The 25041-nt window shown below is 45.6% G+C and overlaps 1 protein-coding gene across 3 annotated transcripts in view; it reads left to right on the top strand.

Moving 5' to 3' along the window:
* Positions 1-25041, top strand: part of CAST (calpastatin) — a 222994-nt gene that overhangs the window by 23905 nt on the left and 174048 nt on the right. For all 3 annotated transcript variants that reach the window (XM_088444664.1, XM_088444666.1, XM_088444665.1), the window contains one exon: positions 24780-24845. In XM_088444664.1, the coding sequence (XP_088300790.1) occupies positions 24780-24845 (66 nt within the window). The remainder of the gene's footprint in view (positions 1-24779; positions 24846-25041) is intronic.

The raw sequence follows: 25041 nt of genomic DNA, 5'->3' as shown, positions 1-25041 counted from the left end.
CCCTACACTACATTACTGACCACTCTATACCCTACTACGACATTACTGACCCCTCTATACCTACCACTACATTGCTGACCCCTCTATACCCTACACTACATTGCTGACCCCTCTATACCTACCACTACATTACTGACCCCTATATACCTACCACTACATTACTGACCCCTCTATACCCTACACTACATTACTGACCCCTCTATACCTACCACTACATTACTGACCCCTCTATACCCTATACTACATTAATGACCCCTCTATACCTACCACTACATTACTGACCCCTCTATACCCTACACTACATTACTGACCACTCTATACCCTACTACGACATTACTGACCCCTCTATACCTACCACTACATTGCTGACCCCTCTATACCCTACACTACATTAATGACCCCTCTATACCTACCACTACATTACTGACCCCTCTATACCCTACACTACATTACTGACCACTCTATACCCTACTACGACATTACTGACCCCTCTATACCTACCACTACATTGCTGACCCCTCTATACCCTACACTACATTGCTGACCCCTCTATACCTACCACTACATTACTGACCCCTATATACCTACCACTACATTACTGACCCCTCTATACTCTACCACTACATTACTGACCCCTCTTTACTCTACCACTACATTACTGTACCCCTCTATACCTACCACTACATTACTGACCCCTCTATACCTACCACTACATTACTGACCCCTCTATACCCTACACTACACCACTGACCCCTTTATATCCTACACTACATTACTGACCACTCTATACCCTACACTACATTACTGACCCTTCTATACCTACCACTACATTACTGACCCCTCTATACCCTACACTACACCACTGACCCCTTTATATCCTACACTACACCAATGACCCCTCTATACCCTACACTATATTACTGACCCACTATACCTACTACTAAATTACTGACCTCTCTACACCCTAAACTACATTACTGACCCCTCTATACACTACACTACATTACTGACCCCTCTATACCCCACACTACATTACTGACTCCTCTATAACTACTACAAAATTTCTGACACCTCTAAACCTACCACTACATTACTGAACCCTCTATAGTGCCTAACCCTAACCTCCCTCCCCCCCCCCAGTGGTGCCAAACCCTAACCTCCCCCCCACTAACCCTAACCCTAACCCCGCTACGTTCCCTAAACCAACCCTACCCCCCCAGCGTGGTAACGCTAAGGGCGCCCCGACTTACCTCAGCATTCCGGCATCGGGATTAAGATAGGTGTCAGTATTTAGATGCCTATCTTAAGTCCCTTGATGGGATTTGGATGTCGTTATTGAGACCCACGGCATCGCGGACACCGGTCTCATAACTACATCCCATACCCTAAACTACATTACTGACCCCTCTATACTTGCCGCTACATTACTGACCCCTTTATACCCTATACTATACTACTGACCCCTCAATACCCCACATTACATTACTGACCCCTCTATACCCTGCACTACATTACTGACCCTCTGCACCCTACACTACATTACTGACCCCTCTACACCCTACCACTAAATTGCTGACCCCTCTAAACCCTACACTACATTACTCACACCTCTAAACCCTACCACTAATTTGCTGACCCCTCTAAACCAGACACTACATTACTGACCCCTCTATACCCCACACTACATTACTGACCCCTCTATACCATACACTACATTTCTGACCTCGCTATACCCCACACTACATTACTGACCCCTCTATACCATACACTACATTTCTGACCTCGCTATACCTTACACTACATTACTGACCCCTCTATACCTACCACTAAATTACTGACCCCTCTAAACCAGACACTACATTACTGACCCCTCTATACCCTACATTACATTATTGACCCCTCTATACTCTAAACTACATTACTGACCCCGCTATACCTTACACTACATTACTGACCCCTCTATACCCTACACTATATTACTGACCCCTCTATACCATACACTACATTATTGACCCCTCTATACCCTACATTACATTATTGACCCCTCTATACCCTACATTACATTATTGACCCCTCTATACCCTACACTACATTACTGACCCCCCTATACCCTACACTACATTACAGACCCCTCTATACCTACCACTACATTACTGATCCCTCTATACCCTACACTATGTTACTGACCCCTCTATACCCCACACTACTGACCCCTCTATACTTGCCGCTACATTACTGACCCCTTTATACCCTATACTATACTACTGACCCCTCAATACCCCACATTACATTACTGACCCCTCTATACCCTGCACTACATTACTGACCCTCTGCACCCTACACTACATTACTGACCCCTCTACACCCTACCACTAAATTGCTGACCCCTCTAAACCCTACACTACATTACTGACCGCTCTCTACCCTACCACTAATTTGCTGACCCCTCTAAACCAGACACTACATTACTGACCCCTCCATACCCCACACTACATTACTGACCCCTCTATACCATACACTACATTTCTGACCTCGCTATACCTTACACTACATTACTGACCCCTCTATACCTACCACTAAATTACTGACCCCTCTAAACCAGACACTACATTACTGACCCCTCTATACCCTACATTACATTATTGACCCCTCTATACTCTAAACTACATTACTGACCCCGCTATACCTTACACTACATTACTGACCCCTCTATATCCTACACAATATTACTGACCCCTCTATACCATACACTACATTATTGACCCCTCTATACCCTACATTACATTATTGACCCCTCTATACCCTACACTACATTACTGACCCCCCTCAACCCTACACTACATTACAGACCCCTCTATACCTACCACTACATTACTGATCCCTCTATACCCTACACTATATTACTGACCCCTCTATACCCTACACTACTGACCCCTCTATACCCTACACTACATTACTGACCCCCTCTATACCTACCACTACATTACTGACCCCTCTATACCCTACAATACATTACTGACCTCTCTATACCCTACACTACATTACTAACCCCTCTATACCTACCACTACATTACTGATCCCTCTATACCTTACACTATATTACTGACCCCTCTATACCCTACACTACTAACCCCTCTATACCCTACACTACATTACTGACCCCTCTATACCCTACACTACATTACTGGCCCCTCTATACCCTACACTACATTACTGACCCCTCTATACCCTACACTACATTACTGACCCCTCTATACGCTACAATACATTACTGACCTCTCTATACCCTACACTACATTACTGACCCCTCTATACCTTACACTACTGACTCCTCTATAACCTACACTATATTACTGACCCCTCTATACCCTACACTACATTACTGACCCCTCTATATAATACACTATATTACTGACCCCTCTCTACCTACCACTACATTACTGACCCCTCTATACCCTACACTATATTACTGACCCCTCTATACCCTACACTACATTACTGACCCCTCTATACCCTACACTATATTACTGACCCCTCTATACCCTACACTACATTACTGACCCCTCTATACCCGCCACTACATTATTGACACCTCTATACCCTATACTACATCACTGACCCCTCTATACCCTACACTACATTACTGACCCATCTATACCCTACACTATATTACTGACCCCTCTATACCCTACACTACATTACTGATCCCTCTATACCTTACACTATATTACTGACCCCTCTATACCCTACACTACTGACCCCTCTATACCCTACACTACATTACTGACCCCTCTATACCCTACTCTACATTACTTGCCCCTCTATACCCTACACTACATTACTGACCCCTCTATACCCTACACTACATTACTGACCCCTCTATACGCTACAATACATTACTGACCTCTCTATACCCTACACTACATTACTGACCCCTCTATACCTTACACTACTGACTCCTCTATAACCTATACTATATTACTGACCCCTCTATACCCTACACTACATTACTGACCCCTCTATATAATACACTATATTACTGACCCCTCTCTACCTACCACTACATTACTGACCCCTCTATACCCTACACTATATTACTGACCCCTCTATACCCTACACTACATTACTGACCCCTCTATACCCTACACTATATTACTGACCCCTCTATACCCTACACTACATTACTGACCCCTCTATACCCGCCACTACATTATTGACACCTCTATACCCTATACTACATCACTGACCCCTCTATACCCTACACTACATTACTGACCCCTCTATACCCTACACTATATTACTGACCCCTCTATACCCTACACTACATTACTGACCCCTCTATACCCTACACTATATTACTGACCCCTCTATACCCTACTCTACATCACTGACCGCTCTATACCCTACACTACATTACTGACCCATCTATACCCTACACTATATTACTGATCCCTCTATACCCTACACTACATTACTGACCCCTCTATACCCTACACTACATTACTGACCCCTCTATACCCGCCACTACATTATTGACACCTCTAAACCCTACATTACATTACTGAATCCTCTATACCCTACACTACATTACTGACCCCTCTATACCCGCCACTACATTATTGACACCTCTATACCCTATACTACATCACTGACCCCTCTATACCCTACACTACATTACTGACCCATCTATACCCTACACTATATTACTGACCCCTCTATACCCTACACTACATTACTGACCCCTCTATACCCTACACTATATTACTGACCCCTCTATACCCTACACTATTTCACTGACCGCTCTATACCCTACACTACATTACTGACCCATCTATACCCTACACTTTATTACTGACCCCTCTATACCCTACACTACATTACTGACCCCTCTATACCCTACACTACATTACTGACCACTCTATACCCTTCACTATATTACTGACCCCTCTATACCCTACACTACATTACTGAATCCTCTATATCAGGGGTGGCCAACCAGCCAGAGGCAAAGAGCCAAAAAATTCCTGGAGCTAAGCTAAAAAGCCGACAGGAGGCGCGAATGCAAAAATGAGGCATGGTCTAGCTGTCACAAGGCCACGCCCCATTTTTGTGCTCACGCCTTTGGTATGACATTTGCAGGAGCATGACCTATTTGTGTCCCTTATGCAGTGCCCCTGCGACGGTACACCTGTCAAACCGTAACGCAGGTGTCCTAAGGCGAGCTCAGGGAGGACAGAAAACTCCCGTGGAGCAGAAGGACAAATTACTGCCCCTTATGCAGTGTCCCCTACATTTGTGCCCCTTATGCAGTGCCTCCTGTATTTAAGCTCCTTATGGAGTTCCCCCCTATATTTGTGCCCCTTAGGCAGTGCCCCCTGTATTTGTGCCCCTTTTGCAATGCCCCCTGTATTTGTGCCCCTTATGCAGTGCCCCCTGTATTTATGCCCCTTATGCAGTTCCCTCCTGTATTTGTGCCCCTTAAGCAGTGTCCCCCGTATGTGTGCCCCTTATGCAGTGCCCCCTGTATGTGTGCCCCTTATGCAGTGCCCACTGTATTTTTGCCCCTTATGCAGTGCCCCCTGTATTTGTGCTTCTTATGCAGTGCCCCCTGTATTTATGCCCCTTATGCAGTGCCCCCTATAGTTTTGGCCCTTATGCAGTGCCTCCTGTATTTGTGCCCCTTATGCAGTGCCCCTTGCATTTGTGCCCCCTAAAGTAGTGCCCTTAAGTAGTTACCCCAGCCCTTCCCTGGCTCCCACTGACACTGCCTCTGACTGGATCTTACTAGATCCAGCAAGTGCGCAGGGCAGGCTCCTCACATCGCAGGTGACGTTATGACGTCACCCGCACATTGCATCACTGGGAACGCTGGCCTCTGAAGAAATCAGAGACTTCTTTAGTCTCTGATAGCCGCATCTTAGAAACAAAAGAGCTGCATACAGCTCGAGAGCCGCAGGTTGGCCACCCCTGCTCTATACCTTACACTATATTACTGACCCCTCTATACTTTACATTACATTGCTGACCCCTCTATACCTACCACTACATTACCGACTCCTCTAAACCTACCACTACATTACTGACCCCTCTATACCTACCACTACATTACTGAACCCTCTTTACCCTACACTACATTAATGACCTCTCTATACCCTACACTACATTGATGACCACTCTATACTTACCACTAAAATACTGATTCCACTATACCTACCACTAAATTACTGACCCCTCTATACCCTACACTACATTACTGACCCCTCTATACCTACCACTACATTACTGACCCCTCTATACCCTATACTACATTAATGACCCCTCTATACCTACCACTACATTACTGACCCCTCTATTCCCTACACTACATTACTGACCACTCTATACCCTACCACGACATTACTGACCCCTCTATACCTACCACTACATTGCTGACCCCTCTATACCCTACACTACATTGCTGACCCCTCTATACCTACCACTACATTACTGACCCCTATATACCTACCACTACATTACTGACCCCTCTATACTCTACCACTACATTACTGACCCCTCTATACTCTACCACTACATTACTGTACCCCTCTATACCTACCACTACATTACTGACCCCTCTATACCTACCACTACATTACTGACCCCTCTATACCCTACACTACACCACTGACCCCTTTATATCCTACACTACATTACTGACCACTCTATACCCTACACTACATTACTGACCCTTCTATACCTACCACTACATTACTGACCCCTCTATACCCTACACTACACCACTGACCCCTTTATATCCTACACTACACCAATGACCCCTCTATACCCTACACTATATTACTGACCCACTATACCTACTACTAAATTACTGACCTCTCTACACCCTAAACTACATTACTGACCCCTCTATACACTACACTACATTACTGACCCCTCTATACCCCACACTACATTACTGACTCCTCTATAACTACTACAAAATTTCTGACACCTCAGCATTCCGGCATCGGGATTAAGATAGGTGTCAGTATTTAGATGCCTATCTTAAGTCCCTTGATGGGATTTGGATGTCGTTATTGAGACCCACGGCATCGCGGACACCGGTCTCATAACTACATCCCATACCCTAAACTACATTACTGACCCCTCTATACTTGCCGCTACATTACTGACCCCTTTATACCCTATACTATACTACTGACCCCTCAATACCCCACATTACATTACTGACCCCTCTATACCCTGCACTACATTACTGACCCTCTGCACCCTACACTACATTACTGACCCCTCTACACCCTACCACTAAATTGCTGACCCCTCTAAACCCTACACTACATTACTGACCGCTCTATACCCTACCACTAATTTGCTGACCCCTCTAAACCAGACACTACATTACTGACCCCTCTATACCCCACACTACATTACTGACCCCTCTATACCATACACTACATTTCTGACCTCGCTATACCCCACACTACATTACTGACCCCTCTATACCATACACTACATTTCTGACCTCGCTATACCTTACACTACATTACTGACCCCTGTATACCTACCACTAAATTACTGACCACTCTAAACCAGACACTACATTACTGACCCCTCTATACCCTACATTACATTATTGACCCCTCTATACTCTAAACTACATTACTGACCCCGCTATACCTTACACTACATTACTGACCCCTCTATACCCTACACTATATTACTGACCCCTCTATACCATACACTACATTATTGACCCCTCTATACCCTACATTACATTATTGACCCCTCTATACCCTACACTACATTACTGACCCCCCTATACCCTACACTACATTACAGACCCCTCTATACCTACCACTGCATTACTGATCCCTCTATACCCTACACTATATTACTGACCCCTCTATACCCTACACTACTGACCCCTCTATACCCTACACTACATTACTGACCCCCTCTATACCTACCACTACATTACTGACCCCTCTCTACCCTACAATACATTACTGACCTCTCTATACCCTACACTACATTACTGACCCCTCTATACCTACCACTACATTACTGATCCCTCTATACCTTACACTATATTACTGACCCCTCTATACCCTACACTACTGACCCCTCTATACCCTACACTACATTACTGACCCCTCTAAACTCTACACTACATCACTGGCCCATCTATACCCTACACTACATTACTGACCCCTCTATACCCTACACTACATTACTGACCCCTCTATACGCTACAATACATTACTGACGTCTCTATACCCTACACTACATTACTGACCCCTCTATACCTTACACTACTGACTCCTCTATAACCTACACTATATTACTGACCCCTCTATACCCTACACTACATTACTGACCCCTCTATATAATACACTATATTACTGACCCCTCTCTACCTACCACTACATTACTGACCCCTCTATACCCTACACTATATTACTGACCCCTCTATACCCTACACTACATTACTGACCCCTCTATAGCCTACACTATATTGCTGACCCCTCTATACCCTACACTACATTACTGACCCCTCTATACCCGCCACTACATTATTGACACCTCTATACCCTATACTACATCACTTACCCCTCTATACCCTACACTACATTACTGATCCATCTATACCCTACACTATATTACTGACCCCTCTATACCCTACACTACATTACTGACCCCTCTATACCCTACACTATATTACTGACCCCTCTATACCCTACACTACATCACTGACCACTCTATACCCTACACTACATTACTGACCTATCTATACCCTACACTATATTACTGACCCCTCTATACCCTACACTACATTAATGACCCCTCTATACCCGCCACTACATTATTGACACCTCTATACCCTATACTACATCACTGACCCCTCTATACCCTACACTACATTATTGACCCATCTATACCCTACACTATATTACTGACCCCTCTATACCCTACACTACATTACTGACCCCTCTATACCCTACACTATATTACTGACCCCTCTATACCCTACACTACATCACTGACCACTCTATACCCTACACTACATTACTGACCCATCTATACCCTACACTATATTACTGACCCCTCTATACCCTACACTACATTACTGACCCCTCTATACCCTACACTACATTACTGACCCCTCTATACCCGCCACTACATTATTGACACCTCTATACCCTACACTACATTACTGAATCCTCTATACCCTACACTACATTACTGACCCCTCTATACCCGCCACTACATTATTGACACCTCTATACCCTATACTACATCACTGACCCCTCTATACCCTACACTACATTACTGACCCATCTATACCCTGCACTATATTACTGACCCCTCTATACCCTACACTACATTACTGACCCCTCTATACCCTACACTACATTACTGACCCCTCTATACCCTACACTATATTACTGACCCCTCTATACCCTACACTACATTACTGAATCCTCTATATCAGGGGTGTCCAACCAGCCAGAGGCAAAGAGCCAAAAAATACCTGGAGCTAAGCTAAAAAGCCGACAGGAGGCGCGAATGCAAAAATGAGGCATGGTCTAGCTGTCACAAGGCCACGCCCCATTTTTGTGCTCATGCCTTTGGTATGACATTTGCAGGAGCATGACCTATTTGTGTCCCTTATGCAGTGCCCCTGCGACGGTACACCTGTCAAACCGTAACGCAGGTGTCCTAAGGCGAGCTCAGGGAGGACAGAAAACTCCCGTGGAGCAGAAGGACAAATTACTGCCCCTTATGCAGTGTCCCCTACATTTGTGCCCCTTATGCAGTGCCTCCTGTATTTAAGCTCCTTATGGAGTTCCCCCCTGTATTTGTGCCCCTTATGCAGTGCCCCCTGTATTTGTGCCCCTTATGCAATGCCCCCTGTATTTGTGCCCCTTATGCAGTGCCCCCTGTATTTATGCCCCTTATGCAGTTCCCCCCTGTATTTGTGCCCCTTATGCAGTTCCCCCCTGTATTTGTGCCCCTTATGCAGTGCCCCCTGTATTTATGCCCCTTATGCACTTCCCCCCTGTATTTGTGCCCCTTATGCAGTGCCCCCTGTATTTATGCCCCTTATGCTGTTCCCCCCTGTATTTGTGCCCCTTATGCAGTGTCCCCTGTATGTGTGCCCCTTATGCAGTGCCCCCTGTATGTGTGCCCCTTATGCAGTGCCCACTGTATTTGTGCCCCTTATGCAGTGACCCCTGTATTTGTGCTTCTTATGCAGTGCCCCCTGTATTTATGCCCCTTATGCAGTGCCCCCTATAGTTTTGTCCCTTATGCTGTGCCTCCTGTATTTGTGCCCCTTATGCAGTGCCCCTTGCATTTGTGCCCCCTAAAGTAGTGCCCTTAAGTAGTTACCCCAGCCCTGCCCTGGCTCCCACTGACACTGCCGCTGCCTCTGACTGGATCTTACTAGATCCAGCAAGTGCGCAGGGCAGGCTCCTCACATCGCAGGTGACGTTATGACGTCACCCGCACATTGCATCACTGGGAACGCTGGCCTCTGAAGAAATCAGAGACTTCTTTAGTCTCTGATAGCCACATCTTAGAAACAAAAGAGCTGCATACAGCTCGAGAGCCGCAGGTTGGCCACCCCTGCTCTATACCTTACACTACATTACTGACCCCTCTATACTCTACATTACATTGCTGACACCTCTATACCCCCCACTACATTACTGACCCCTCTATACCTACCACTACATTACCGACTCCTCTAAACCTACCACTACATTACTGATCCCTCTATACCTTACACTACATTACTGACCCCTCTATACCTACCACTGCATTTTTGACCTCTCTATACCATACATTACATTACTGACCCCTCTATACCTACCACTACATTACTGACCTCTCTATACCCTACACTACATTACTGACCCCTCTATACCTACCACTACATTACTGACCCCTCTATACCTTACACTACATTACTGACCCCTCTATACCATACACTACATTACTGACACCTCTATACCCTACACTACATTACTGACCCCTCTATACCTACCACTACATTATCACCCCTCTATACCCTACACTATATTACTGACCCCTCTATACCCTACACTACATTACTGACACCTCTGTACCTACCACTACATTACTAACCCCTCTATACCTACCACTACATTATTGACCCCTCTACACCGTACACTACATTACTGACCCCTCTATACCTACCTCTACATTACTGACCCCTCTATACCTACCACTACATTACTAACCCCTATATACCTATCACTACATTACTGACCCCTCTATACCCTACACTACATTACTGACCCCTCTATACCTACCACTACATTACTGACCCCTCTATACACTACACTACATTACCGACCCATCTATACCCTACACTACATTACTGACCCCTCTATACACTACACTACATTACTGACCCCTCTATACCTACCTCTACATTACTGACCCCTCTATACCCTACACTACATTACTGACCCCTCTATACCTACCACTACATTATGACCCCTCTATACCCTGCACTACATTCCTGACCCCTCTATACCCTACACTACATTACTGACACCTCTATACCTACCACTACATTACTGACCCCTCTACACCGTACACTACATTACTGACCCCTCTATACCTACCTCTACATTACTGACCCCTCTATACCTACCACTACATTACTGACCCCTCTATACCTATCACTACATTACTGACCCCTCTACTCCCTACACTACATTACTGACCCCTCTATGCCTACCACTACATTACTGACCCCTCTATACCTACCACTACATTACTGACCCCTCTATACCCTACACTACGTTACCGAACCATCTATACCCTACACTACATTACTGACCCCTCTATACCCTACACTACATTACTGACCCCTCTATACCTACCACTACATTTCTGAACCCTCTATACCTTACACTACATTACTGACCCCTCTTTACCTACCACTACATTACTGACCCCTTTATACCCTACACTACATTACTGACTCCTCTATACCCACCACTACATTACTGACCCCTCTTTACCCTACACTACATTACTGACCCCTCTATACCCACCACTACATTACTGACCCCTCTATACCCTACACTACATTACTGACCCCTCTATACCTACCAGTGCATTACTGACCCTCTATACCTACCACTACATTACTGACCCCTCTATACCTACCACTACATTACTGACCCCTCTATACCCTACCACTACATTACTGACCCCTCTATACCCTACACTACATTACTGACCCCTCTATACCCTACCACTACATCACTGACCCCTCTATACCTACCACTACATTACTGACCCCTCTATACCTACCACTACATTACTGACCCCTCTATACCAAGCACTACATTACTGACCCCTCTATACCTACCACTACATTACTGACCCCTCTATACCCTACACTACATTACTGACCCCTCTATACCCTACCACTACATCACTGACCCCTCTATACCTACCACTACATTACTGACCCCTCTATACCTACCACTACATTACTGACCCCTCTATACCAACCACTACATTACTGACCCCTCTATACCTACCACTACATTACTGACCCCTCTATACCTACCACTACATTACTGACCCCTCTATACCCTACACTACATTACTGACCGCTCTATACCCTACCACTACATCACTCACCCCTCTATACCTACCACTACATTACTGACACCTCTATACCCACCACTACATTACTGACCCCTCTATACCCTACACTACATTACTGACCCCTCTATATCTACCACTACATTACTGACCCTCTATGCCTACCACTACATTTCTGACCCCTCTATACCTACCACTACATTACTGACCCCTCTATACCCTACCACTACATTACTGACCCCTCTATACCCTACACTACATTACTGACCCCTCTATACCCAACCACTACATCACTGACCCCTCTATACCTACCACTACATTACTGACCCCTCTATTCCAACCACTTCATTACTGACCCCTCTATACCTACCACTACATTACTGACCCCTCTATACCCTACACTACATTACTGACCGCTCTATACCCTACCACTACATCACTCACCCCTCTATACCTACCACTACATTACTGACCCCTCTATACCCACAACTACATTACTGACCCCTCTATACCCTACACTACATTACTGACCCCTCTATACCTACCAGTACATTACTGACCCTCTATGCCTACCACTACATTACTGACCCCTCTATACCTACCACTACATTACTGACCCCTCTATACCCTACACTACATTACTGACCCCTCTATACCCTACCACTACATCACTGACCCCTCTATACCTACCACTACATTACTGACCCCTCTATACCTACCACTACATTACTGACCCCTCTATACCAACCACTACATTACTGACCCCTCTATACCTACCACTACATTACTGACCCCTCTATACCCTACACTACATTACTGACCGCTCTATACCCTACCACTACATCACTCACCCCTCTATACCTACCACTACATTACTGACACCTCTATACCCGCCACTACATTACTGACCCCTCTATACCTACTCTACATTACTGACCCCTCTATACCTACCACTACATTACTGACCCCTCTATTCCCTACACTACATTACTGACCCCTCTATACCCTACACTACATTACTGACCCCTCTATACCCTACACTACATTACTGACCCCTCTCTACCTACCAGTACATTACTGACCCTCTATACCTACCACTACATTACTGACCCCTCTATACCTACCACTACATTACTGACCCCTCTATACCCTACCACTACATTACTGACCCCTCTATACCCTACACTACATTACTGACCCCTCTATACCCTACCACTACATCACTGACCCCTCTATACCTACCACTACATTACTGACCCCTCTATACCTACCACTACATTACTGACCCCTCTATACCAACCACTACATTACTGACCCCTCTATACCTACCACTACATTACTGACCCCTCTATACCCTACACTACATTACTGACCGCTCTATACCCTACCACTACATCACTCACCCCTCTATACCTACCACTACATTACTGACACCTCTATACCCACCACTACATTACTGACCCCTCTATACCCTACACTACATTACTGACCCCTCTATATCTACCACTACATTACTGACCCTCTATGCCTACCACTACATTACTGACCCCTCTATACCTACCACTACATTACTGACCCCTCTATACCCTACCACTACATTACTGACCCCTCTATACCCTACACTACATTACTGACCCCTCTATACCCAACCACTACATCACTGACCCCTCTATACCTACCACTACATTACTGACCCCTCTATACCTACCACTACATTACTGACCCCTCTATTCCAACCACTTCATTACTGACCCCTCTATACCTACCACTACATTACTGACCCCTCTATACCCTACACTACATTACTGACCGCTCTATACCCTACCACTACATCACTCACCCCTCTATACCTACCACTACATTACTGACACCTCTATACCCGCCACTACATTACTGACCCCTCTATACCTACTCTACATTACTGACCCCTCTTTACCTACCACTACATTACTGACCCCTCTATTCCCTACACTACATTACTGACCCCTCTATACCCTACACTACATTACTGACCCCTCTATACCTTACATTACATTACTGACCCCTCTATACCTACCACTACATTACTGACCCTTCTATACCTACCACTACATTACTGACCCCTCTATACCTTACACTACATTACTGACCCCTCTATACCTACCACTACTTACTGACCCCTCTATACCTACCACTACATTTCTGACCCCTCTATACCATATATTACATTAGTGACCCTTCTATACCTACTACTACATTACTGATCCTTCTATACCCTACACTACATTACTGATCCCTCTATACCCTACACTAGATTACTGACCCCTGTATACCCTACTCTACATTACTGACCCCTCTATACCTATCACTACATTACTGACCTCTCTATACCTACCTCTACATTACTGACCCCTCTATACCATACACTACATTACTGACCCCTCTATACCTACCACTACATTACTGACCCTTCTATACCTACCACTACATTACTGACCCCTCTATACCCTACACTACATTACTGACCCCGCTATACCCTACACTACATTACTGACCAATCTATACCCTACACTACATCACTCACCCCTCTATACTCTACACTACATTACTGACCCCTCTATACCCTACACTATATTACTGACCCCTCTATACCTACCACTACATTACTGACCCCTCTATACCCTACACTACATTACTGACCCCTCTATACCCTACACTATTTTACTGACCCCTCTATACTTACCACTACATTACTGACCCCTCTATACCTACCACTACATTACTGACCCCTCTATACCCTACACTACATTACTGACCCCTCTATACCCTACACTACATTACTGACCAATCTATACCCTACACTACATCTCTCACCCCTCTATACTCTAGACTACATTACTGACCCCTCTATTCCCTACACTATATTACTGACCCCTCTATACCTACCACTATATTACTGACCCCTCTATACCCTACACTACATTACTGACCCCTCTATACCCTACACTATATTACTGACCCCTCTATACTTACCACTACATTACTGACCCCTCTATACCTACCACTACATTACTGACCCCTCTATACCCTACACTTCATTACTGACCCCTCTATACCTGCCAGTACATTACAAATCCTTGACCACTCTATACCCTACACATAATTAATGACGCCTTTATACCTGCCACTACATTATGAAGCCATCTATACTCTAGACTACGGGAATCAGTATGATTTACCGCCGGCCACATTCCGACAGCGGCAGCCCGACAGAGGAGGTAATCCCGATCGTCCTTAAGGTAAGTATAAACTAACATAATTCTACCTCGTAACCCTAACCTCCCCCCCAAGTGCCTAACCCTAACCCCCCTCTAAGTGCCTAAACCTATCCCCCTCTTCCCCGCAGCCTATCCCTAACCTCCCCCCTGGGGTGCCTAACCCTAACAACCCTTCCCCTAGCCTAACCCTAAACTATACCGGGCTGTCCGCGCCCGGCGCCCAGCTTGCCTTCGACCGGTAAGCCGGGCGTCGGGCTCCCGGCGTAGTTCTAATGACAGGCGTCGGGATTTCGACGCCTTTCATTTGTACCTTGCCGGGATTAAGCAGTCGGGAAGCCAGCCGTCGGCATTGCGACCGCCGGCTTCCTGACTGCTTCCCACACTACGGAACTCTCTATACCCTACATTACGTACCTGACCCCTCTATACCCTACACTACGGAACTCTCTATACTCTACATTACATACCTGACCCCTCTATACCATACACTACGGAACTCTATACCAGTGATTTTCAACCTTTTTCAAGTCGAGGCACACTACGCAAAATTTTAAGATTGCCAAGGCACACCATCTGGCGATGCGCCGTGCGCTACTTATGAAAGAACAAACACTCACAGGAACAAAACAAACTACATTGACCCCAGCAGGAACAAAACACACAACATTGGCCCCAGAGGTATAAAACAAATCACATTTACTGGCCTCACAGAAAAAAAACCCCATCACATTGGCACCCACACTGCTCTCCACAAAGAATAAACACATTGGCCCCCACAGAGAAAAAAAAAACATTGCTCTCCACAAAAAGAAAAAAAAAAAAGCATATTGGCTTACCCCACAGGGCTGGCTGGGAGCAGGATGGGCTTGCTGGGTAACTGGCGCAGGGCGGGTGGGAAGAGCTGGCTTTGTCACTGAGAGCTGGCTGGGTAACTGCTGGGCCACTGGCGGAGTGGGCAGAGCTGGCTGGGCCACAGGCTGGACGGGCAGAGCTGGCTGGGTCAATGGCGGAGCGGGCGGGCAACACGGCGTGCGTGACCTGTGATGTCACGCCACCGCGTCTAGGCAGTTCACGGCCCGTGCACGCCTGAGCCTCCCAGAGGAGCTCAGTGGCAGCCCGGGCCACGCTGTTGTATAATATGCCCGGCGGTCAGGTGGCACACTTCACAACCGCTCGCTCCACAGCGATTGAAAACCGCTGCTCTATACCCTACATTACATACCTGACACCTCTATACCCTACACTACATTAGGAGAAACGCAGACATACCTGTCCGTTTGAACGCCGTTGCATGGGCATACATAACTTAGCCACTGCGACGGCATACGTACTGCATGCGATGAGACTTCACAGGTCAGACCTGCTGTAATTCTGCGTGAGGGTTCGATGTTACTCGATGTTACCGATGTATAAGCAGGACTGCAAGGTCTTACAGATGTGAAAAACGGTAGTGGGCGTCTCTATGCTGGCTGAGCGATTGCAAACATTAGCATATTTTCACAGCAGAACTGCGTGTGTAATCGCAGCTGTGATCGCAATAGTGATCTGTGCTGAATCAGGACCAGAGAGTGCGAGGATAGAGATAAACACTAAGAAAAAAGTAAAACAAAGGGGAAAGTGGTTTGAGTGGTTATTTAGGGACAAAATGCAAATCTAACACATGTACACTCCTCTAAGTAGGAGTCTGCATGACTTTCATGGCTGCTCTATAGGCTGCATGGCTCCTGTCTTCCTCTGGCAGCCATAGGCATCACTGGAGCTGCTGGACCACAGGGAAATCCAGGAGAGGTCAGTCACTGTTCATGGACTAGAAAGAGGCAGCAGCTGCAGGGAGCAGGGGGGAGGCAGCACCACAGAGCAGGGGGTTGGGGCAGTAAGAAGCATGGGGGAGGAGAGCACGGACCAGGGTAAAGACGGGATAGGCGAGGGAGGGCAGCACCACACAGCAGGGGGTGGCAGTACGGAGGCAGTATGTAACGGGGGAGGCAGCAGCTGCACGGAGCAGGGAAGTGGCAGTAAGGAGCCTGGGGAGGCATACAGCTCAAACCAGGGGGCGGGATGGAGCAAAGGAGGGGGGGCAGGGTGGACGGGGAAGGGGGGGGGGTTGGGTTGGAGCAGTGGCTAGGCAGCAGCTATTGGCAGACACTATGGTGGTAGGTGGCAGCGATGAGGTTAGTCCACATGGCAGATGACTTAACCAGAGAGTGGTTCATTAACCATGTAAAAATTAGAACAGGCAGCACACTGTTAACAGCAGGTACAGGTTACAAGAATGGTTCAGTTGCAGCCAGATGCTTTAGGGTATGCTGGACAATGTGGTGAACCAGGGTAGTACCATCCTACAGCATTACTATTACTACAGCAAACAATTATTATTTTCATACCTCCCAACTGTCCCAATTTGGCAGTCCCATTTTGAGGACCTTGAAAGTGGTGGGGTTTTGCTCAAATGTGGGCATCTCTAGGTGGCTTTCTGGCAGAGATGGATGGTGTTTGTGAGGATCTGGGGTGGAGCAGCCACGTGACAGCTCTCACCTCCTCCTGTAAATGCTTGCAAAATATAAAATTTATTTATAGATAGAATGATAGATATGGATTTAATCCTGTCTAATAAAAATACACATTCAACATAGTTAATTAAAGAACATATTTTGTGCTCAATTGATGGTGCTAGAAATTGTGTTATTAGCTTGTTATTGTTTATTATTATTATTGTTTATTTATAAGCAGCACTACATTCCGCAACAACTTAGGGTAAATATAAAAAAGCATATAAGACAAAACTTTCCAGATGCAAAATACAGAACAAGCAAAAGTAAAATGCAGTGCATTAAAGAAGCATACATGTATTAATTACAACAAAAAAATTAACATAATATGTAAAACGAATTGGAATACCCGGCATTGCCCAGGTTAAAGACTGGACCCTGAAGTACACCTGCAGCCTTTATTTGTTTACATTTTACTCGCCTATAACCCCATTCCATTGATCCTGAAAAGGACCCCACTGTTTGCTAACATGCATTCAAACTGCCATGGGTGCAAGGGGCTGCTATTGTGCCCGAGCTGCCTCTGTGGACCGCCGCTCCCCTTGCACTCAGTTATGCAAACAAGGTGGGCCATCGAGTGGGGGCCTGAGTGTCAGCAATGTTCATTTGGTTCCGACCACCAGCTGATTACAACTGGCGCAATGGCAGGCAGTCATGGAGAGACATCGCCGCCGGTTGTGAGGCAATCAGAGTTTGCGGACTGGCAGCCAATCAGCAGTAGCGGCTCCTGATTTGCTGCAGCTCTGCGAGCTCCGATTGGCTCGCGACCGTAACCAGATTCAAATTGTGCCAGTGTTGTCTATCCATGTCTGTCACTGGCTGCCAGTGCGCCAGCTGTAATTAGCTGGCGGCCCGACCCTAAATCCACATCTGCTGGCGGCACACAAGGGGAGGCAAGAGGTTGCTGGAGGGACACAGGGAGGAGAGTTGATGGTGGGCGCATAATGTGTACGGGGCACTACTATTGTGTGGAATAATGTGTTATATGGGGCACTACTACTAATAATAATCTGTAAAGGGCATTACTGTGTGGTATAATGTGTAAGGGGCATTACTGTGTAGTGTAAGGGGTATTACTGTGCGGCATAATGTATAAAGGGCACTACTACTGCGTAACATAATGTGTATAAGAGGTACTACTGTGTGGCATGGCATGAATGGGCTCTGTGTGGCATTATCTGAATCGGGTCTGTGGGGACAAATGTATGTATTGTTTTACCTCTGGGGGACCCTTTTAATAACTTGCTATGTGGCCCACAAAGTTCTAGTTGCGCTCAAGGGCGCATGGGGGGAGCTATCACACTGAATGTGCCTCCACGGAATGCGCCAGACTTAGGGTCTCACAGCGACCCCCTCCCCAGTGCCGCAAAAGGTTTTTCTATGGGGGCACAACCACGCCACACACTATTACACGATTAGGCCACACCCCTGGGCCCGGGGTGGCTTTCTACGTCCTTGCATGCAAACACAGAGGCTATGGATTAATATGAACTTGCATGCGTCAACAAGTTTGCTCAGAGGTGAAATGGATATTTTTGCTGCATTCTCACAGATTTTTGTCAGACTGCCAATTACCACTGGAGCCAGCCCTGGGACCTGTGTAAATTAAGAGTGTCCCTATTTTTAGCGATTGTGTGGCCCTGACGAAGTTCAAACCTAGGAAAAAAGCTAGTCCTGGTCAAACTACACCACCATGCCAAATTTGGTAGGTCCAAAACTCTGGCGTGCATAAAGCACAAAATGTTGGACAGACAGACACGCTTTCTCGCTTATTATATAGATGTAATAGGAACAGCACAGAATAAATATATAGCTTAGTACACTTGCAAGAGGCATAATACAAGAATTCACAAGTGGATAAAGTGTCAGTAAACGAGACAGTAAAAAGGTGCTGTTAGCAAGAGTTTACAATCTAATAGGGATTATTCTGTATTCGAGCTTTACATGTGCCATCGGCGTCTTGTAATCTCCCAGTGCAATCATTATTATTATTATTTTTATAGTTTAACAATGGTTTTAGAGCTATGTTTTTAATTCTATATCCTGTGCTTTAATGCATTTGGGGAATTATTTCTAACATAAGGAGTTAATTGCTTTTCCTCTTTCCTGGCTCAATGTAACTGTGCAGCATCAGTTATATTTCTGAATATCCTGTTTTTATGGAGATCACCCATGTGTAGGTGGACATAAAATGGAAAATAAGAAGAAAAAGAAACTGTCAACTTTGATAATATTTTGTCAAGCACCATCCTCAGGGTCGGATTGACCTACAGGGATACAGAGGAAATCCCCAAAGGGCTTCATTGCCTATGGGTCCATCCCCTCTTCTAGGGTTCAGGTTCCAGACTGTGCACTCGAATTATACATTGTTACTCTATGAGAGGCTCAGTTACCTGTTGGGGTAGGATCACTGATGAACAGGTCATACTTTCCAACTTCTTTGAAATGGTAATCTGGGCATGACCTAGTGACGGGGGTGTGGCTTTGTGGGAAATGCCATCCCCGCAAGCCATGCCCCCCATATTCATAACACTGGGGGCATGCCCGGTGCTCCAGGAGCCGCTGGACATGACCCAATCCCCTCTCTGCTAAGCAGAGCAGCGTGTGAGAAAGGGCCTCCCAACCTCCCCTCCACCGTAGGACACTGCAGCCCACGGGTGGGATGAATGTGTCCAAAGAACGGGACTGTCCCCAATAAATTGGGGCGGTTGGGAGGTGTTCATGGGTGCTTGGTTCACTTCTATAGAAACTACACCAAGATTCGCCTTCTCCAAATCAAAGTGGATGGTCATGTCACACCTGTTTCCTCCTCTTGTTGGGAGTTTTAGCATAATGAACACAGCTCCTGCCGCATTGTAGCTCTGCATCCATTCATTAACCTCCAATTAAGTCATCCCATTGGTAAGAGCTTAAAAAGTTTAATTTGTTTTACAGTGGCATGTATTCCGCCTTTCCTAGACCTAATGCATTTCTCATTGAGTTTTAGACTCTGGTCGTTCAGTACTAGGGTTTCCTATCACATGTACAATGCAATAGTGTGGTATATATAGACAGGATCACCATCATTTGCTTCATTATTATGCATTATACTGTATTATCAAGACTATGTTGTGTTCTCTAATGTGCATTGCTGCTATCGATATGGTGCCTCATCATGAAAGTATTTACTAAATATATTTATTTACTAAATATATTTATAAAGGGGCCCAGAACATGCACTCTCCAATGGTTAGCTAAGCCTCTGTGGTGGCTGGCCACACCCCCTTTTGTTGATGGTCACACCCCCTCTGGTGGCTAGCCTCACTTCTAATACCACTACATTCCCCTATTGGGCTTGTATGCCCTGGTGCCACACGGACTATCCTGGCAAATACATTATTGGTAATATCAAAGAATCAGAAAACCTTATTGTTCCCTCACAACTTTTTCTGGGTTATACATTGGCAGACGGTAAATTTGACCCTGTGTGAATAAGCAGCACTGTTAGAAGATATTTTATGCTAGTCCCAGAATTAAAGTTAGGTCAAAATCTAGGGATCTGATTATAATTTGTGGCTGTGGGGATCCCCAAAACAATTCCTGAAGATAGTTATCCGAAAATCCCTCTCTGCCGAAAATATATATTTATAAAAAAAGAATAGTCTATAGGTTACAATTGTAATACCCCACTATGCGAGGTATTACGTTATACACTACATTCATAGTGCTATGTCATTATACAGGCACACCTCTGCAGCTGCTCAGGCGGTCAGGAGCAGGTCACATGAGCAGTGTCAGGTGATCAGACATGTGACAGTTGGAGGAAATGTCAGGTGGTCAGGGGCTGAGCTCAGGGAGCCGCCATAGAGAGCTGAGCTGTGCTGTGAGGAGGCACATTTTTGGCCAGTCCCCCTCCGTGGCTGACAGTGGAGGAGGCAGGACCTGGAGGTGCGGTTCCCCTAAGCTGGGTAGAGCCAGAGGTGGACCTGAGAGACTGCGCTGAGAGGAGGAACCTGACAGAGAGCAGAGCTGGGGGAGTCCCTGTGAGCCTGCGAGGAGGACAGGTATATGGGGCATCAGGGTGTAGTCACCACGTTACCCAGCACCTGTCACACTCACAGCTCCTCACAATCCGGAATAAAGTGTATAGAGAAAGCGATTACAGGGACAGTGCAGAACCAGTCACCTGCACAGGCACCTCTTAGTCATGAAAGGGTGATAATAAATAGAAAGAGACAGAAGATACAGTATGCAGATCTAAGTACCCAACCTGGACACAATGCAGGTAGCAGCTACTCAGTGTGTATAGAAGTACAAGGCCTCAGTGCTATTGGTGCAATGCAGTCAGTTTAGCTGTCCCAGCAATTATACAGAAGAGAAGTGTAATATTTTATAGCAAGCCCTTCGTGGAGGACAGTCTCACACTATAACCAGTATGCTATAAAGCAAGTTCCAGCAACCTTATTCACCTAACCACGGACTTTGCAGAATAAATGAATATAGCTAGACTCTCATAGACTAATCTGCTCAATTCATAACCATTACAACCTATATATCAACCAATTAACCAGCTGGAGCTGGCAGATACAGTACTAATAAATAAACTTGATGTGCATCGTCAATGTTGCAACATAGTTAAAACACTAGGGATATTGAGATTTGGGACTTTATACTGCAGTATAAGATTTAAGATATAGTAATAGCCAGGATTCATATTGTTGAAAAGTATATAGTACTCTAACCTGTAGTTGTAAGTTTATTTCTGGAATCATAGACAGAATTTATGCTTATTAAAATCTTAGATGTTGTTTTGTGCATATACAATATGTATATATATATGTATATATATATATATATATATGTTTACATCGGAACAATTGTACCTGATGGTCTAAATTGCTACCTTGGTCTCCAACTGTGGCTAATTATATAAAGTGTATTTAAAACCTATGTGGTTATTAGGCCTGGGGTCGGATTATCTTCACCTCTCTGCCATGATTGAGTGACCTACTGTACCCCAACCATTGGACACGGAAAGTGGGTATTACACAATCAGGTCCGTAACTAGGGGTGTCATCTCATTGCACAGTGCGCAGGGCCCTGTGGGCGGCATTGGCGCTGCCCCATGGCCCTTCTGGCTAGCAGAGTGTCATCATGCACAAGGGGTACATTATGGTTTCAGTGCTGTTTCCGCATGATATAAGTGGGTGATACGATTTAGAAATAGGGAAGAGGTGGGCCATGTGCAGGCCAGGCCCTCTCTTCACTGGCGCATGCACCCTGTAGACTCTGAACCATTTTCCCAGTGAATTGTCTACAGTGCATGCGAGAGCTCTCCAGGAAAATTATGCAGGTGATTTCTGCGCCTGCCAGCATAGTGGTAAGTATAGTCTATGGCACAGGTTCTCAAACTCAGTCCTCAGGACCCCAAAGATTGCATGTTTTCCAGGTCTCCTCACAGAATCAAAAGTGAAATAATTAGCTCCACCTGTGGATCTTTTAAAATGTATCAGTGAGTAAATAATACACCTGTGCACCTGCTGGGTGACCTGGAAAATGTGACCTGTGTGGGGTCCTGAGGACTGAGTTTGAGAACCACTGGTCTATAGGTATTGGCAGGGCCGGCGCTAGGCTTTGCTGTGCCCAGCGCCGTCCTGTGTTGCCGCCCCTTCCCTCCTCCACTCCCTCCCCCTGAGCGTTTATCATCAAAATAGCGCTGGGTGGGGAGGTGGTCTTTTCCTGTGCTTGCCGGATCCTATGACGCTCCGGGCGACAGATTGGCTTCCCCGTGCCTGGAGCCACTACTGGGTATAGGGTGTGTGGTGTGGGCCACCCTGGACATATTATAGGTATGCCCATGTCCCTGGTCTCATTTGCAATGCTGGCCCATATTTAATTTATATTTGGTGCATGTGCAATAACATGGCAGACTGATTTGTGTGCTAGCTATGTTAGGTATTCGATCCTCCCCCCCACCCACACACACTTATCCCACCACACTTTACTGCAGTGGGAGTTGTTAGCACCAAGGAGGGGGAGGCATGGGCGTGAGTATGTTCCGAGTCAGGCGCGCTCACAATGCGCATGTTTGACTCAGTTTGGACTTTGTAGAATTATTATATAGACATATAGCAAATGATAGTTTTTCTATAGTATTCTACCAGTCATAGGAATGTCATTTCTACCTATGCACCACAACCAACAACTTTTAGACGGTTCACATAATTCCCTCATACAGCAGTCCTAGTATATTTTATCTTGAGGAATGGTGCAGTACAGCAGTGTTTTTTTTCTAGGTGTGCCCCAGGAATATTAGATAACAATGCATTGTATTTCATTTCAGCATGGTGATAAAAAGACAGCTGGGGCACCGAAACCTACAGACAAGAAAGCTCCTGCAACAGCCGAGGTACATACTCAGGGTTATAAATATGTTCTAGCTTTGATTACTATAGATGTTGGTGCTTTAGAAGAGTATATACAGACAGTAGGGTGTGTACTGTCTTTGATATATAAGTACAAGCGGAAATAGTCCATTAAGTACTTCTACTTAATATAAACTGTTATTAGTATAATTACCAGTAACATAAACAAGAAAAGGTTTA

Source organism: Taudactylus pleione, unplaced genomic scaffold (assembly GCF_031769625.1).
Source record: "Taudactylus pleione unplaced genomic scaffold, aTauple2 ptg000370l, whole genome shotgun sequence".
Taxonomy (NCBI): Eukaryota; Metazoa; Chordata; class Amphibia; order Anura; family Myobatrachidae; genus Taudactylus; species Taudactylus pleione.
The sequence above is the reverse complement of the archived record's forward strand: the minus strand, read 5'-3'. Positions and strand labels throughout refer to the sequence as shown.